The 17221-nt window shown below is 38.5% G+C and overlaps 1 protein-coding gene across 4 annotated transcripts in view; it reads left to right on the top strand.

The window, feature by feature from the left end:
- The window catches only part of slc23a2 (solute carrier family 23 member 2), a 52784-nt gene that overhangs the window by 17932 nt on the left and 17631 nt on the right, over positions 1-17221 (top strand). For 2 of the 4 annotated variants that reach the window (XM_042487449.2, XM_088076573.1), the window contains 4 exons: positions 3061-3284; positions 6186-6284; positions 8696-8812; positions 11862-12019. In XM_042487449.2, coding sequence (XP_042343383.1) covers positions 3180-3284; positions 6186-6284; positions 8696-8812; positions 11862-12019 — 479 coding nt within the window. In that variant the 5' untranslated portion in view covers positions 3061-3179. Of the gene's footprint in view, positions 1-3057; positions 3285-6185; positions 6285-8695; positions 8813-11861; positions 12020-17221 lie in introns of all 4 variants that reach the window. The other 2 variants (XM_042487448.2, XM_088076572.1) reach the window with 1 other exon arrangement.

Here is a 17221-nt window from a genome sequence, read left to right as displayed (position 1 = left end):
CTTTGTTAGTTCCAGACAGCGGTGACAGAGATAGAACCTGAGATATCTGATGTTTGTCTGATGCGCAAAGCTCAATTCATTCAGTGTGTGGCTGAATATCTATTTTTTAACGTAATGTGAAGACCAAACCATCCTGCAATGTTTTGTCAGAGATCAGCTTGTTAGCTCAGCTTTATTTTATCAGATCAATCAAATCTCATTGAGATAAAGATCCATTTTCAGAGAGATCTCTTTTATAGAGACTGAGGTCAAAGTGCATATTATATAACATAACAACACGACAGTTCAGTCACACAGCAGTCATCACTATCTCTCTGTCTTACACACACACACACACACACATATTTTAATTAAAATGGGCTTAAGTTAGTGACAGTCCTCAACCCTGAGATATTGGCAACTTTTGACTTTCTCACACTTTTGGTTTGATATTTTTCAATCTAGACTCTATTTTCTCTTCTCTTGGTATCTAAGTGACAAAAGGCAGCAACTATTTTTTTAAAACTGGTCCAGTAATGAAAGAGAGCGCTATAGCACGCAGCAGCGAAACGGGCTTCTATGTAAACTTTCTGGGCATGTCCACTTCATAAATTCACATCCGCTGAAAGTGTGTGATTCTTCCACTGACGGGCTCAGATTGTTATTGTGATTGTAAGTGTCCGACAACATCATGGAAAGGATCCCACAGAGATAGACCCTCTCGTTAAAGAGTAAGAACCTTTTTGCACCAAATTACAAACGCCCTAACCCACTTAACTCCATTTAATAAACAGTAGTTTTAGCGTGTATAGAGTCATCATATTTTCACATCTAACTGGGAGAAATAAAGGTTTGTGATTAGTTTGTGATTGTTGGGACAGTTGAAAGACAAACCAAGACTGTTTTTTTTTGTGAGTTTTATTTTGTTTTTGTCAATTTTGAATGAAATGTGTTTTACAACGATAAAATTACTGTTTATTTAAAAGGAGTCTATTGTGTTTGAGGATGTTGATTTCTGGGCTGTTTTTGTTTAGACAGAAAGGATCTTGCTCTTAACAAAAAGATCTATCTCTGCAGGGATCCTTCTACAGTAATCTGAGCCTGTCAGTGGCAAAAACAGTCACTTTTGGTGGACTACACTGAACATGTCCCGAGTGGTTACGTTGCAGACCAATTTCAAAATGTGTTTGTCCCATTAGTCACTTAAACACAAAAACTTTGAAAATGATGGCTTAAAAGGGTTTAAAAGTACCAAGTGAGAAAAATTATTAACGAGAAAAAGCTCATTATTAACGAGAAAAAAAGTCATTATTAATGAGAAAAAAGTCATTATTTACGAGATTAAACTCATTATTAACGAGAAAAAAGTCATTATTAACGAGAAAAAAGTCATTATTAACGAGATCAAACTCATTATTAATGAGAAAAAAGTCATTATTTATGAGAATAAAGTCATAATATTCAAACCTGCTGCTTTTGGAGACCATTGTCAAAATGAGGGCTACGGAGGATTTGTTTCTTGAGACACAACGAAACCCCTCTGAATAGCCCGTAGATGCATCCAACGATAACCCTGCAGTTGACCAGTTCAGCCATTTCCCCCTCCAGAAAAGCAGCAACATCCTCCAAGTCCGGCTGGTTCTTTCGCCGGAAAAGATGCAATTTCTTGCATATTCTTTTTAAAGTCCTGATACTTATGATAATGTGATGCTGATGTGCCAAAAGATTAAGTATCTCCTTGTTTGTGAAACCTATCCTAAAATACAACTCAACCAAATCCTCCGTAGCCCTCATGTTAACAAGTGTCTCCAAAAGCAGCAGGTTTGAATATTATGACTTTATTCTCATAAATAATGACTTTTTTCTCGTTAATAATGAGTTTGATCTCGTTAATAATGAGTTTAATCTCGTAAATAATGACTTTTTTCTCATTAATAATGACTTTTTTCTCGTTAATAATGAGTTTTTTCTCGTAACTAATGACTTTAATTTCGTAAATAATTAATTTTTTTTCCTTAATGTGGCCCTAATCCTCCGTCGTAAGGGACAGTTAACGATAAATTGAAAAAAAGTTTTGTCGGTGCCAGCTAAATGCCAGAGATGGTGCACAGCGACATAACTCAAGGTTTGATGTCATGGGAACCTTTGTTTGTGTCAAACACAAAAGTTTCCTTGGCATCAGGAATTTGAGAATTATCAGTTCGTCTGAGCAGGTATTGTCTATCTGTCTCTCTGCTGCCTTTTCATCACTCTCAGCTCTGATCACTCTGCTCCTCTCTGTCAAACACACATCTGTGTTTCACTCTGTATAATCTCAGCTCTCTATGTATTTGCCTCCTCCTCTCTGCTCACGTCTGTTGGCAACATGGATGATTATTTCTTAATTAATTTGAATATTTTTTTGGTTGGTTTAGGGCTGCAACTTTTATTTTTATTTATTTTTTACTACAAATTAGATAGTTAAGTTTATAAAATGACAGACATTTCTTAAAGGCCAAAATGACATCTTTAGATTTTTTGTCTACAGATAAAGAGATTTAGTTTACTACCACATGAGACAAAGAAAATGTGCGAATTCCTCATGTCACAGTTGAGAGGCTATCAACGTTTCCTTCAATTTTGCTTGAAAAATTCTCATTGATTATCATAATAGTTGATAGCTGTTGGAGGTTTAGATCACTCCATAGCAGACAGCAAATTACCTGAGTCAAAACTGATGTCTTGGGAGTGTGTACATGATCTAATTAGCAACCAAAAAACCCACAGCAGCCAAAATAGAGATGTAAGGTTTTGAAATGTGTATTAGATCTTTGCATTTGAAAAGCTACAAGCAGCATAATGATTTCTTTTCCCTTGATAAATGATGAGTGGTCGCTGTAAACATACTTTGCCATCGGAAATAAAACATGACAATTAGCGACAACAAAAGACCTGAGATAAGTTTTGAGAAGACGTGCAGCCTGGCAGCCTCTCGGGCTTTGGTGTGACGAGACCGTCACAAGTTAGGATATTAGAACCTTTGACATTATAAATCAAGATATTAATCTCGCTGTCTGTTTGTCTCTTTTGGTTTCCCAGCAGATGAGTCAGTCCTGGACGATGTAATCGGACTGAAGAATTCATCTGCAGTGTTCACACCGGAGCGAGACGGAGGAGGGACAGAGAGAGAAGAAGACGAGGAGGATATCGAAGACACAAGGATGGGCGTGGGGAAGAATACAACCTCCAAGACGATGGACAGCAGCAGTGAGGGAGGAAAATTTGAGGAGGAGAGCAAGCATGGCGCCGATTTCTACCCTATTCCGGTACACAAACAATTGTTATGACCTGGCTATAAAATGATAAAAACAAAAGACAAAACCACAGGTGCATCAGGAACATGCAGCAGGAACAGTATTTGCCACGCTTTTGCGCGATGGTTGCGTCCTGAGATAATCAGATTTCATCTTTAGGAATGCAGCAGGTGGCACCGCATGTCATATGGAAGTAACAGCCAGTCACAGCTGGCAGATATCTTTCCCTTCCTCCATACGTATCTTTCTGTGGTAAATATGAAGAAGCTGGTGATCACTTTTGTGCAGGCCTGCCCAGAGCTTTACATCCATCCTACCAACAATATTTGAGGCATAATACACACAAAATAACGCTGGGGAGAACATCAGCTCTGCACTCAGGATTTCTACTTAGTAGGCTATGATTCTGTGCAAGTTATGGTCACTTGGCAACCTCAGACGCAACCTGCCTCCTTTCTCCCGAAAGTTTGCACCACAGAGTAGGCTCAAGAGGCGGCATGTGTCCCGGCCCTGTGGCAGTCTCACGTGAAATAACAAAGACAGGGTTTGGTCAATATGCACGCAACCTAAAATGTCTGTCCTCTTCCATCTCCTCCCTCTGTCTTTGGCTCACATGCTCAGATTTTTCATTGCTTTTCCCTTGACTCTATTTTTGTGAGCACGGCCTGAGTGTACACACACACACACACACACACACAAACTGTATACTTGGTGGTCAGTCGGTGCGTGCTGCTGCTCAGTCCATCCATTTCCTTTGTTTGTCCTGTTGGTGTGAGACAAGAGCTTCATGTAGGTCAAAAGGCAACAATAGCACCTTACCTTAGACTCATTAAACAAACACAAATTTCTGCTTTAATTTAACTTTTTTTAATCATAATTCCAGTGATAAAAATTAGCCAGGTACATTTACACAAGTTCTGACATGCTTTTTTCTCCAAAGAGTACTTCCAATTTTGCTACTTAAACTTATCGTTAATGCTAAAGTAACTGTATATTCATATTCAAAATGACTCAAATGACTGTTTAGTGTGGAATAGGGCCATCATAATATAAGATTTTCACTACCAGCCCATAGTTTTAGTTTTCCAATTTCACGGTTTTGGTTCAGTATCACCACTCTCAACAGCTTTATATTTTTCAGTAATAAGCTCTAATAAACCTGCACCTGACACCTGCTCAGAACAATTTGGCAAACTGACAAAGTTGGCAACCAGCTGATGAAAACAGTTGAGCAGATGAAGAGCCAGATATTTCCCTCAGGAGTTGGTAGAAATCAAAATGGAGCTAAAAAGCCAGCAAACCTAAATTCATCTGTTATCCAAAAAAACATAACTGTGAATGATGCTAATGCTGCTAATAGTTTCAAAGGTCTTTAAAGACACATTACATACAGTACGATGTGTTTAAAAAAAACAAAATCAAGAACAAAAATCCTGTAAATTATTGGATTAAAAAGTATGAAATTAAAGAAAAACTAATCGGCAACTTTTTGATAACACATTTAACATATTAACTTGGTGAGTTTATACTGTCAGTGTTGTAATTACAGCTTGTTTCCAAAGCATCCAAGTTTCAATGAAATCAGTTCAGTTCATGCAGGTACTGAGTCCACTCACTCCATCCACTGAATTTGCCTGAAATCAGACAGAATTGTCAGCCTGGAGTGAGCAGATTTTAAGGTCGGGATGCAGGCAGCCACAGAATAAAACTTTCCACAGAGCTGCGGCGGTGACCATGAAGCCTGGCTTCAGATAACCTCTGTCCCGTTTGTTAGAACAATCTCAAGGCTTCTTTTGTGTCGTTTTCTGGAGCCGTTCAGAACAACACAAGGTTGGGAGGGGGGGGGGTGATTGGAGCTTAAAGTTTCCTTTTGTTTGTGTGTTTGTTTCTGTGTAAAAGCCTCAACTTTTAGACATTCTTTTCCAACGTTTTAGAAATTCCTTCGATACATGCACAGACTCTACTGTCCAGTGTTAAATCTGGGGCAGTCGGCATGCAGAGGTTTTTCTCAGAAGGGATTGCAGGGCTGAACAGTAAAAACTAGGCTGTAAAAAGGACTCTGTAACAACACAGTCAAGAGGGATTGCTGGCAGTTAATGGATGAGCGTCTTTACACACTTTAGTCTCTTTGCATCTTGTCCCTCAAACATGGAAACATCCAAAACTATATCATCTTCAAATGTAAGCTTTTAGTCCTCTTCACAATGTGTCTCTTCACACGCCTGGAGGGGATCATGGATTTGGCCATGTGAGAACCTCTTTCTGTCAACAGTCAATCTTGCTGCTACTACTTGAACAATCAGCCTCATATTTTGTGCTCACATTTATGACTCTATGCTCAAGGATCTCTTGTGGTTGCAGTGATTTACAATTGCTGAAAACCTCTATTGACTGTTTTATACCATCATTAACCACCGACTCCTAACTCTTCTTAACCAGCCAGTAGAGGCTGCAGGATACATTTAGGCCTTAGTTGTGTTTAAAAAACTGACATACAGAGAAATGTTTGGTCTCATTTTGAACCAGAGCATCTGCAGATTAATTCTATACCCAATATGTTATGATCCACTAAAGTCAGGCATGATACAACATGAATAAATCTCTGTTTTTGTTGTCTTTGCGGCCATCTTGACTGCAAGGGAGCCAGGAGGGACAGTTCCATTTCTGTTTGATTTAACATTTCTGTTGCTTTCTCGAAACGGCATCGCACACACTTACATGAAGATTGCGACTTGTGCATCTCACCTGTCTTTTCATATGGTCTTGTCAGACGGCCAACAATGTGTCAACACTGTGAGCGTTCTCCTCTATCAGTTGGTTGGGTCAATGTTGCTTTGGCAAACTGTGATTAAGATTGCCCTTTTCTTTATGAAAGGAGAGAGATATTAATAATGTGTGTGTTTGTGTGTTTAGGTGGTGGTGAATGGCGTGGGCGGTGCCAGTGGAGACCAGGATACTGAGAACACAGAACTGATGGCTATCTACACTAAAGATAATCAAGGAGCAGAAAAGGTAACCACAGAGGAAAAACGGAGAAGTGAAACAAACAATCCTCACGTGTCGTTATTAGTCATCAAAAGTGCTATTTTACTCCCGAATAAGCCTGTATTAAGCAGACTGATACATGGTCACATGGTGCAGAAAGCTTACTCATAATCACTCGCAATCAAAGTTTCAAGGACTTTTCTTTCGCTCCTTCACCTTTCCCCGACATTCTCAAAGATGTAATCCTTCAGATTTCAGTCCTAGTGAATTTATAAGTCGTGGTTACCGTAGTAACAACACCTGTGGTTTAATACTACAGTTTACACGCACTTGAACAGCTACTCTGTCAGACATGCAACAGAACAACAACTGGTGTGTGTGTTTACCGTTCAAATAAGCAAACACATGTTGTTTTAGTTGAGATCTCAGAGTAGTTTTCCATCTGACAGCAGAGCACAGAGCTCACTGTGGCTGCTCCTTCATCTTTCGTTACTCATAGAAAAATGTAAAACTCATCCACTGTCTTGTTTTTGTAGATGCATTATTCATAGATGATTGCAGTCAGTGTTGACACTTTGCGGTCCCAGCAGCTGCTTCACAATAAAAGCAGTGTTTTTCCAGATGAATGCTTTTAGTGTGAAGACGCAGCGGTCTGAAACAGTCAGTTTGCTTTATCAATAACTGATTGTAATAGTTTGATACGGCTGCGATGAGAGTAAGCAGTAAACAGTGAGGCTGTTATCAGTTAGACTAAAAAAGCACTTAATTTAATGCTGCTGCATGTGAGTCCCTCGTGTTGATTACCTACCCTGGCAGCCTTTTTTTCTGCTTGTTGTCTGTATTTTATTTGTTTGTCGTGGGTGTATCAGGTTAGGGGTTTGTGTGTAGTTGTATCTTGTTTGGTTTTCTTTGTGTATTTTTGTTGTTAAGTTCAAGAGAATAAAAAAATGACATCCAAGTTTCTAAGCTGAACATCCTAAAGGGATAGTACAATTTTTTGAAGTGGGGTACTTATCCATAGTCCGTGTTTTACCTTTATTAGATGTCCAGTAGTCAGTCAGCACAGCCCCATTTGGAGAAGCAGGCAGCAGTATCGACATGGAAGCCAAGCAATGTCCTGCTGTGGACGGGGATCAGCAACCAAGCACATTTTAGCCCCGTAAAATTGCCCTACCTAAAAAAGTAAATAAGTTAAAGACTACACTATACTGAGAATATTTAAACTGCCTTACCTTTCAATCAAACAGCCCTTTCTGACGGGGAAACCACTTACAGCTTCAGTTTCTCACTATGCTCTCATCAAAGCCTTCAGACTCCGTTGACAAAAACAGTAATTTTAGCTCGCTGAGTGCTGGAATTACTGGTCTACCGCTGCTTCGATCAGTTAGTTAGTCTGTGTTATTGTGTGACTTCTGTGAATCTGAAATAACTGTTTAAAGCCAAAGTCACACAATAACACAAACAAAGAAACTGATAGAGGCAGCAGCAGACCAGCAGCTCCTGTCTTTAGCTAAGTTTGATTACTGTTTTTCTCAATGGAGTCTGGCTTTGAAGAAGGTGATATAATGGCTTCAGCTCCCCATCAGAAACGGCTGTTTATATCAGTGTAAAGCACCAAAATGCTCTCATGACTTAAAACTGGTTTTGATTTTTTATGTTCTGTCTATTATGACTTTCACGTTTAGAACTTAAATTGTTGTCGTTTTTGTTGTTTTGTTTTTCCTTTTTCTTTTTCTCACTTATCTAATTTTGTATTTTATACAAAGCAATTTATACTATAAACATCTTGAAGCAAAATCCATCATTATTGATCAGTTATATTTAACGTGTTCATATGTTGACCCTTTTTAGCAAATTCCACATCCAATATTAATTACATTTTCACTAATTATTATGATTAATAATGTGAATTAATAAAATAAGCATATAGTTCTGGCCATGAGAGATGCCTGACTCTTTAAGTAAAAGGATTTGCAAGCTCAGTCAGCTTTACTAGTTTTACCACATCCCTGGTTCTTTGTATTTTCAGCAGTGAAACACAAACTCATTTACTCTGCAGTTAGCATAAATAAAGTACTAATTCACCCAAACACATCACCATGTTATCTTCCCTCCTTTCTTATTGTCACTGTGACTGTGCGTTTTTTTTTTCAGAGAGACTGAAGTCATGTGTTTGGTTCTCTTTCACACAGTCTCTGTTTTTTTTGTTCTTTTTTCTTATCATTCATGAAATTCCAGCCTTTCTCATATCCGCTTAGACGTGCTGTTCTCACATCAACATTTGACGAGATCAGTGTGATCTGGCTGTTATTTTCCTGAACTTTCACATAAAAATATTTCAGCAGAAGCATTATTTTGCACTTTACACAAAGTGAAGTGAACAGGACAAAGTAAACCTGATAAGGATATTCATTCTTTTTGTTTCTTTGTGTGTTTAGAGCTCAATGTCTGAGACGTTGGACAGCACAGATAGTACAGATGCACGGAGAATGGATATGATCTACACTATTGAAGACACCCCACCCTGGTATCTGTGTGTGTTCTTGGGCTTACAGGTAAAACTACATACTGAACTGTTATGTGTCATGGTTGACAGTGTGTGTCATCAGTACTTTGTCTTTAAACTGGAGATATCTCAACATGAGACCTGCAAGACATGCATGTACACAGGTCCTGTATAATCAGTGTGTGTCACATCATCACAGTGGTTGTACTTGTCATCTCAGTGCAGTATTTTTCATCAGACCGTCCAAAACCTTCATTATGCAACTTGACGCTAGAAACAAAAATAGGATTGTGCTTACAGAGGTCATCATGTAGGTGGTTCTGTGGGCTTATGTTCTCACTTTGTGACCACAATGAGTTTGCGTCTGGACTTTTGTTTTGTAGTCATTACTAAGAACATCTTTTAGCGGTCGACCAATATTGGTTTCTCAGGGCTGATACAGATTATTAGTAGTTAATGACACCGAAAACCATCATTTGAAACTGATATGCATTTTTTAGGTTTCATATAGTAAAAGTTCCTCCCATGCCAACACTTTCTTTGCACTTTTTCCTTAATTCATTTTATCATATTTATTATATTTATTTTATCATTCAGATAAAATGCAGATACACTGGCCCCATTAATCGGCCAGGTGGATAATCTGTTGAGCCCTTTTACAAACACCTTTTATATATATTTCTGGGAAATAAATGAAAGGACTGAGCACAGAGACCTACTATGGCTTCACAGTCCTTCAAATGTGTTTTGGATTTTGTAATATTCGAGGAAAATACAATTTTAGAAGTAAGAGTACATCTGGATACAAATTAGCATCAAATATTGTATATTGTAGAATACTGGGGCTTAATACAGCTCAGAAAATTCTGGCTCCAGGATTACCAATCACATTAACGGCCTGTTTGTCAGGACAGACTAGAAAAGACTGATGAGTGAAGAGTTGTTTGTCATGAGAAAAGAAATGAACATTACGCTTAAATACCATATATTTTAATAATAATAAATAAACCAGATGTGTGGACTTATTACATGACTTGGACACAAGTCAGACTGGAGTCACAAATGTAATGACTTAAGACTCGACTTGACAAAATCAAAAAAGACTTGCAGCTCAACTTGAACTTAAACACCAATGACTTGTGACTTCACTTGGACTTGAGCCTTTCAACTTTAAAATACTCATTGCCTTCCCCCAAGCACAAATATTAAAATGTATGTTATTTTAAAAGTGTGCCAATTCAGAGCGTCGACACTCAATTCCCCAGATTCACTTTGTATGAACCAGTCCGACAGCATCTAAACAAGTTGAGAGGAGAACCATGAAGATATAACGTTATGTCACTGAGTGCCAGTTGGAAAAAAAGATACTAAAGATAATTTTGTTTGCATCCAAAAACTAAGTAGTGGTTGACAAAAAAGATCTTGACATTTGAAATTGCACAAAAAACATTAAGTCAAGACTAATATTAACATAGTTCGAGAGCTAATGTTTAGCCAGTCTTATTCCACTGTTGTTACAATGGCATTACATGTGGTGAAGAGCGCATTATGACTTGTTTGTGACTTGAAACTAAAAGTTTAGGACTTGGGACTTGTTGGTCTTGACTTGGGACTTTGATGCAAAGATTTGAGACTTAGTGAGTATTAAAACCTAGAAAGAAATAAAGCCTGTCGGATTATTATCTGTTTAAGATTGAGTAAAAATACTAAAATTTACCCGTATGTTTGATATCATTCACAAAAGGGCCCTAGAATATATGAACTATGAAACTGACATGGCTGAAAGCCAACTTAACATAAGAGCAGGTATTATGTGATGGTGTTTTCTTCTTGTTAAAGGTAAAACAGCAATAGAACAACCTGTCCCTGCATGTTAAACAAAGCCAAACAAAAGCACTTCTTAAAACAAAAAGTAGGAAGGATTCGTGGGGAGGGATGCCTTTCTTCACCTTTGAGAAAGGGAAATTTGAACCATGGGTATGGAGTTGCAAGGGGGGTGACTCAGTTTACAGTGTATTTTTATTTTTTTTTTTGCAATGTTTTGTGTGTTTCTATGCATGGCTTTTGTCTCCATCGAAGACAGCTCTGGGAAATTAGTGGGTAAACATAATGCTTTTACCCTCTGGGATTTTTTATGACATGATATTCCTTAGCATCATTGTGCTTCAAATTTCTAATAAAAATCTAATTAGATCAAAAGAAACTCTACTTATACAGAAAATATAAAATCAAAGCCACCATATGTACAGCTTAATTCCTAAACTATTAAGTGAGTCAAACTAATCAAAGGAAAATTGCATGTGAGACTAACTAACTTGAGATTCAGGGGTTTCCACTCTCACGTGTAGCAGTTAGGCCAGGTGAAATAATGTGGGAGTGGTTTTTCCACACATGATTGTTCTAGCAATAATACAGACCGGTACAGGGATGAATCATGTAAAGAGAATGTAGATGAGTCCCACTGTTGAGTGGCTGTTATTATTAGCAGGTGATTTTATAATAATGTGAAACATTGTCAAATTTCTCATGAACACGCAGACCTGGTAAATGTGCCCTGGGCAGTAAATTTGTTTTCAGTTACACAATTCGTTCAGGAGAGTTTTTCAGGCATGATTATGAGATCATGTTTTCCACCTGTGTACCAAATGTAATGAAAAGGAACTCTGTAGCAGGTTTTGTTTTTTTTCTTCTTCTGATTCAGTTTAAAACAAAGGGTTAAAATAACTTATTTTCATCAAGATTGAAGTTTTAAGTCAAAATATAATGTGGTTTAATGGCTGCCTCTTCTAAAACGCTATACCAAATTACCAAATTTCATTCACATCTGGGTATTGTTTTTTTTTTTTTTGTTTTTTTTTTTTTTTTGTCCCAAGAGAGCAAAGTTTTCATAGAAGATGGTAATCCTAAAGAAAAAAAGGTTTATGATGATGATCAAATTGAGGGAACTTCCTAATAGATTGTAACTGTGGTATTTCTGTGTTTACAGTCTGTGTCATCAAACTCATGTCTAACAATGGACACACATATACACAGTGACTCTGGGTTGTTTTTTATTTTTTTTATTTATTTATATATTTATAATTTTTTTGTCTTTGCAGCACTACCTGACATGTTTCAGTGGAACTATCGCCGTGCCGTTCCTCCTCGCCGAGGCGATGTGCGTCGGCTTTGATCAGTGGGCCACCAGTCAGCTCATTGGGACCATCTTCTTCTGTGTGGGGATCACCACGCTGCTGCAGACCACGCTGGGCTGCAGGTACACACAAAACACTCTCACACAGACTTATGGAAATGATTTCCGGAAAAAAACCCCTAGAAGACTCATGTCTACACACAAACACCAAACTGCAGCTGTTCTGTAAGTCGTACATCGTGTTCAGTCTGTCACTTCCTCACCTCCCCCTCCTCTTCCTTCGCCCTGTCATCTCTTAAGTACTACTTAAAGACAAGGGTCGTTGTGGACGTTAAGTTCCTCTTTCTCCATCCTTCCTCTTCATGTCGCTCTGAAGTGTGTTAAAGTGTGTTCGCACGGCTTAAGTAGAGGCTCACATGTCCCTTCTTATTGTCATGGTAGGTTCCCCAGAGTCAGTTTTAATTTCAAATTTGTATTGAAATTTAAAAAGATCTCACAGATACATTAAGCAGAGATACGTAATTCCTCTTAATATTTTAAGGGGGTTTATTCTGTCAAAGTTTACTTTAATGCATATATTCTATCAATGTGTGATGAGTTAATGACGCTTTCAAGTTTCAAGTTTTCATTCATGTTACAAAAGGAGTGTTAGGCCGCTCTAAACATTTTTAGACTGGTTTGATATTATGCAAAATACCGGACCAGTACACCAAATTTTACCAGTAGATGTTGCACTTGACTCAGCAACTGCTCCACAAGATGAACATAATTACACAGAGTCCCAACTGCAAGCGAGCGTCCAATTGTCACGTGGCATCCTCAAACATTGGACCTCTTCATTAACATTAAATCCTTAAATATGCACTTTTGTTTCATCATATAAATAAACCATGCAAATATCAGCACTCAAGATCAGACTTGAGATGTAGTTACTTAAAAGATGATTAGAAAGTACTCGCTGTCTTCTTATGTTTGGACCTTTTACACAGTAAACACACCTTTTATATTGTAATATTTACATGGAATGACATGCTGCATTACAATATGAAACAGCAAGTAGGTTGTCATTAGCGATGGTCATTTACCAGAAACTTTCAGCCTCCAGGCAATCTCCCACCAGCCAGCTGCCATCTTTCTGAGGTTTTTGTAGCTCAATGAGGTTTCATGTTGATAATTCCTTTTTGAACTTCAAGAGTAAACTGTTCCTGTTGTGGTACTTTCAAATCAAGTGACAGGAATAATACAAACAGGACGTCCGGCCAGTTAGGACACCTCTTTCATTCACTTCAAATACAAAATTTTGTCAAATGGGTGCAGTGTTATTTTTTCTTGAAAAACTGACTTTATAGTGTCCCGTCTCATCCCAAAAAACACATTAATATTCCCGTGAACAAACAGAACATGCGCCATCTCTACTGAAATTTGCTCTTCATGTTGCTGGTGCTCAGCTCAGCAGTAACTTGCACACGGCTCATCAACAAACAAAATATTATGTAAATCACTCAGTCATATTACTTATTACTAATGCAACACAAACTGGCTTCAGCGCTGTGACACCATTTCTGTTAGGCTACTTTTTGATTTTCCAGACTGTGCCGTTATGACAAATGTTGGTTCAGCCAGTTCGCATACAGTTAAAAAGTTGGTACATCTGACCGGACTGGCAAAAACAGAAATATACTTAACTTTAGACTGCAGAGTGGACAGTAAACTTTCCAGAAATTGAGACAACAGAACAGAGAATGAGGAGATTCCAGAAACTAAAGACGTGGCGTTTCAGTGCGGACCAGAGGAGTGACCTACATGTAGTTCAACTATTGCATCACTTTTGGACAGGCTATGAAACACACAGCCGTGTCTTTGTTGGCTGTCTGCTAACCTAGAGGGAAGTCCCCTGCTTTCAGCAACACGTGTGTTCTTTTAACCCAGTTTCTCCCAGACTTTTTAAATTCTTTTAAACGCAGGCACCTGCTCTGTTTTGAAAATACATTCATATCTTTTTTCTCATGTCACCACAGGGACTGATTACACATATTTCTCCTTCCACCTCCTCCTCCTCTTGTTCCTCTCACAGTCCACAGCCTGCCCTCGAGCCGCCCTCGTTCTTCACACGTCTTGATCCAGTATCTGAAATCTGTTGATCTCTCTGGTTCACCCCTACCTTTGTTTAATGCTCTCAAGCGTACATAATATGATTCAGTCCACCTGATTCCACTCTGAGGGTTATATCAGTCCCATCCCTCACCAATAAAACAACAACTGACATGAGATATTACCTGTTGCCTGGATATTATCCCATCTCTTGGATTTGTGTTTTAATGAAAGCCAGGTCATGTTGGCATGAGGTGTTGTTTTTCTTTCATAAAAGAGGGGCAGTTCAGGGAGGTTAACTCTGACTCTTTTCCCGTTTTTGTAATGAACCATTTCCATCATGTCATGGCAGATTTCTGAGTGTGTCATTATTGCTCCCTCAGCGGCCACTTCTGCCAAATCACCTCATTCAGACACAAACCCAGACAGACACAGATACTCGCTGTTCTTTTTGACACATACTCCATGTCCATGACTGATGCCTCGATGGAAATAGTTTGCAAACATTGTCCTATCTGTCTTTTTTTTAATTTATTTTTACTCAAACATTCAGTAGGATGCTCAGAGAAACTTTTTGAGGTAAAAAAAGTGGAAACCTTTTGAAGAAGAACTTTAACACAAGTGATTAATTCAGGTTTGAACTATAAAACTGCTATAAAACTTCAGCTGGCTGAAATTATGTTTTAATAGAGTTTGATATGTCCGAAAAACGCTGGAAAGTGTGTGTGTGTGTGGGGGGGGTTATTATGGGTCCTTGAAAAGTCATGGAAAAGTGAAATTTTTTCCATGTGTGGGAACCCTGTTAATTACTTGTGTGGATATTTGTAGTTTCATCGTAACGTTTGTATTCCTCATGAGGATCCTTGATTTACCGTGAAATGAAAAAATGTCTTAGAAACAGCTGAGACAAACAGATGAGGATAAACAAATTCGGCAGGCCTCTTACAAAACTCAACATGACTTTTATTTTGCTCACACATTTCTCTGCTTTGGGGTCAGATCAGGAGTCAGCGATCTTGTTTACCCTCAGGCTTTGATTGGGTACTTTCCCAGTGTCCCAATAAGGATTAAATACAGTATAAGTCCGGAAGCAGAATTTTTTGGGTACATGCCAAAGTCAACAGAGCACAGATTGTCCAGTGCGTCATTCAGATCATTTTTGATACTGATGGGCTTTACTGGTCCCAGGTATTTGTTTGTTCTCATGTCAGTACGGCAGCTCTGCTCATTTATAGCAGGTTAGTTTGGTCACTACCTGCAGAGAAAACTGTTTTGTTAACTGTTACCTCCACCACAGACAGGGTGTCCAAATGTTTTTAAATGGGGGGCCAGATTAGATAATGTGCAGATAGCAGTTGTGCAGGCATGTGCAGATAGGCATGTGCAGACAAGCACATGCCTGGGAGGACCTATTTAATAACGTATGGCTTCTGAAGAACAAATACTATGGATGACCAAAGAGACAGGCAGATGTTTGCTCTGCACCAAAACATTTGATGTTGGCAACATGGAAGAAGCATCCTGTTCGGCCAGACTGAAGAGTAATGAGCATCAAGACACCCAAAAGGCCGCTCAACAGACTGCCAGAATTGACGCCAGATGACGTCAACACTTTGGGTCTGCTGTAAGTGTAGACACATTTCATGTCATATTCAACGCTGCATTTTGGCTACAATGCCAGTCGTTGGGCAAAGCACTTCATTGCTATAGATGCCTACTTATTTTAAACTGCTCAAATAAAGCCACGGAAATGGGGTAAATTGCTCAAAAAAAGGTCAAGATCTAATGACTTTTATCTCTAACAGCATGGTTCAAGCACCTAAAAGGCAGGATCCTACTGTTTTCATAATGCAACTTAAAAACCCATGTCTTTAAATCCCCACACAGGCTTTCTCAGTCTGAGATTACCCAGAAGTCACTATCAGGCCCACAGAGCTTTAGTTTTCACAGGCTGAGTAGCACTTATCATGATGAGACACCTTATATTTATGTGTAAAACTGGAGGTGTGTCCCTTTTATTTATTTATATATATATATATATATATATATATATATATACACATATATATAGCAGCTGCAAGGGTTACCCAAGTAATATGGTTAAACACAGTTAGAGAACTTTAAATTGTGATGCGTTATATGGACAAATTTTCAGCAAACATTTGTCAGTAGAAAATAGCTTAAGAATACACCTAATATTTGACTCATTATGGCAACAGCAGGGACATTTTCGGTTCAGTGCATTCTCCCGGGAGAGGGAGCGAAGGCTCTCAAGTCAAAATGTCGTCTATCTCTTCACCTCTTATTCAGTTCTTCCTCACTTTCTGACACAAACAAAGACACAGCAGCGTTTTGGCTTCAACAGGAGTGGCATTCTTGTCACACCAACAGCCCACTCTCTTTTCAAAGGAAGTGCTGAGCTGAGGTGACACACACAGTAGCTTTCTATTCATTGAGAAACTTGGTTTGCATGCTGGAGGATGACAGTGGACATTTTATTTTTAGCATGTACATTTTTTATGAGCTGATGGATACTGCAAGATTACTTGCATATTTAGCATTTCAATCTGATCACAAGCGATCAGTCACAAGTCAAGAGTTTTGCAGAATTTTCTTGAAGGATAGAAAGAAGTGGGTGGAGGGAGGAGAGAAAGCAGTCTGTGTGATGAGTCACGGTGCCAAGTGAGGTCGATCCAAAAAAAAACCCAAATGCTTTTCCAGGAAAGGTGAAGTGAACGTGCGTCTGTGTGTGTCTCACTGTGTATCCTGCTTGTGTGAACAGCTGTCACCTGCAGACATTTATAAAATTTGATATGATTCAGTGTAGACTTGCTTTTATTTTAAATTTGATTCTTTATTTCTACAGTTTTATTTATTTATTTACAGCCTCTTCCTACTTATATACCTTTGTTTGCTGAAAAAGACACACAACTACTTCCATAATTAATAGTTGAAGTCCGTCTTTATTGTCCTTTATTTCTACCGACTGGTAAATTACATCTGTTCAGTGTAAGCTGTCCTGGCTGGAGGTTAAGTGCTGTTTTTATTTGATGGGTCTGATATTTGCAGCCGAGCACAATATTCTTTTAGCAGATGCAGTTTGAAAGCTTGAAGCAAATGTTTGACCCACAGTGTTTGAGCAGATTGGTAGCAGTCTAAGCATAACCATGCACTGATTTCATACTGCATAACTCGGCATGGGAACTGGTATGATTTTATTGATACCAGTGCCAT

The sequence above is a fragment of the Plectropomus leopardus genome, chromosome 4 (genome assembly GCF_026936395.1).
Source record: "Plectropomus leopardus strain MGB_pleo_1.0 chromosome 4, ASM2693639v1, whole genome shotgun sequence".
In the NCBI taxonomy this organism is placed as follows: domain Eukaryota; kingdom Metazoa; phylum Chordata; class Actinopteri; order Perciformes; family Serranidae; genus Plectropomus; species Plectropomus leopardus.
This window is presented reverse-complemented; position numbering and strand designations above follow the sequence as displayed.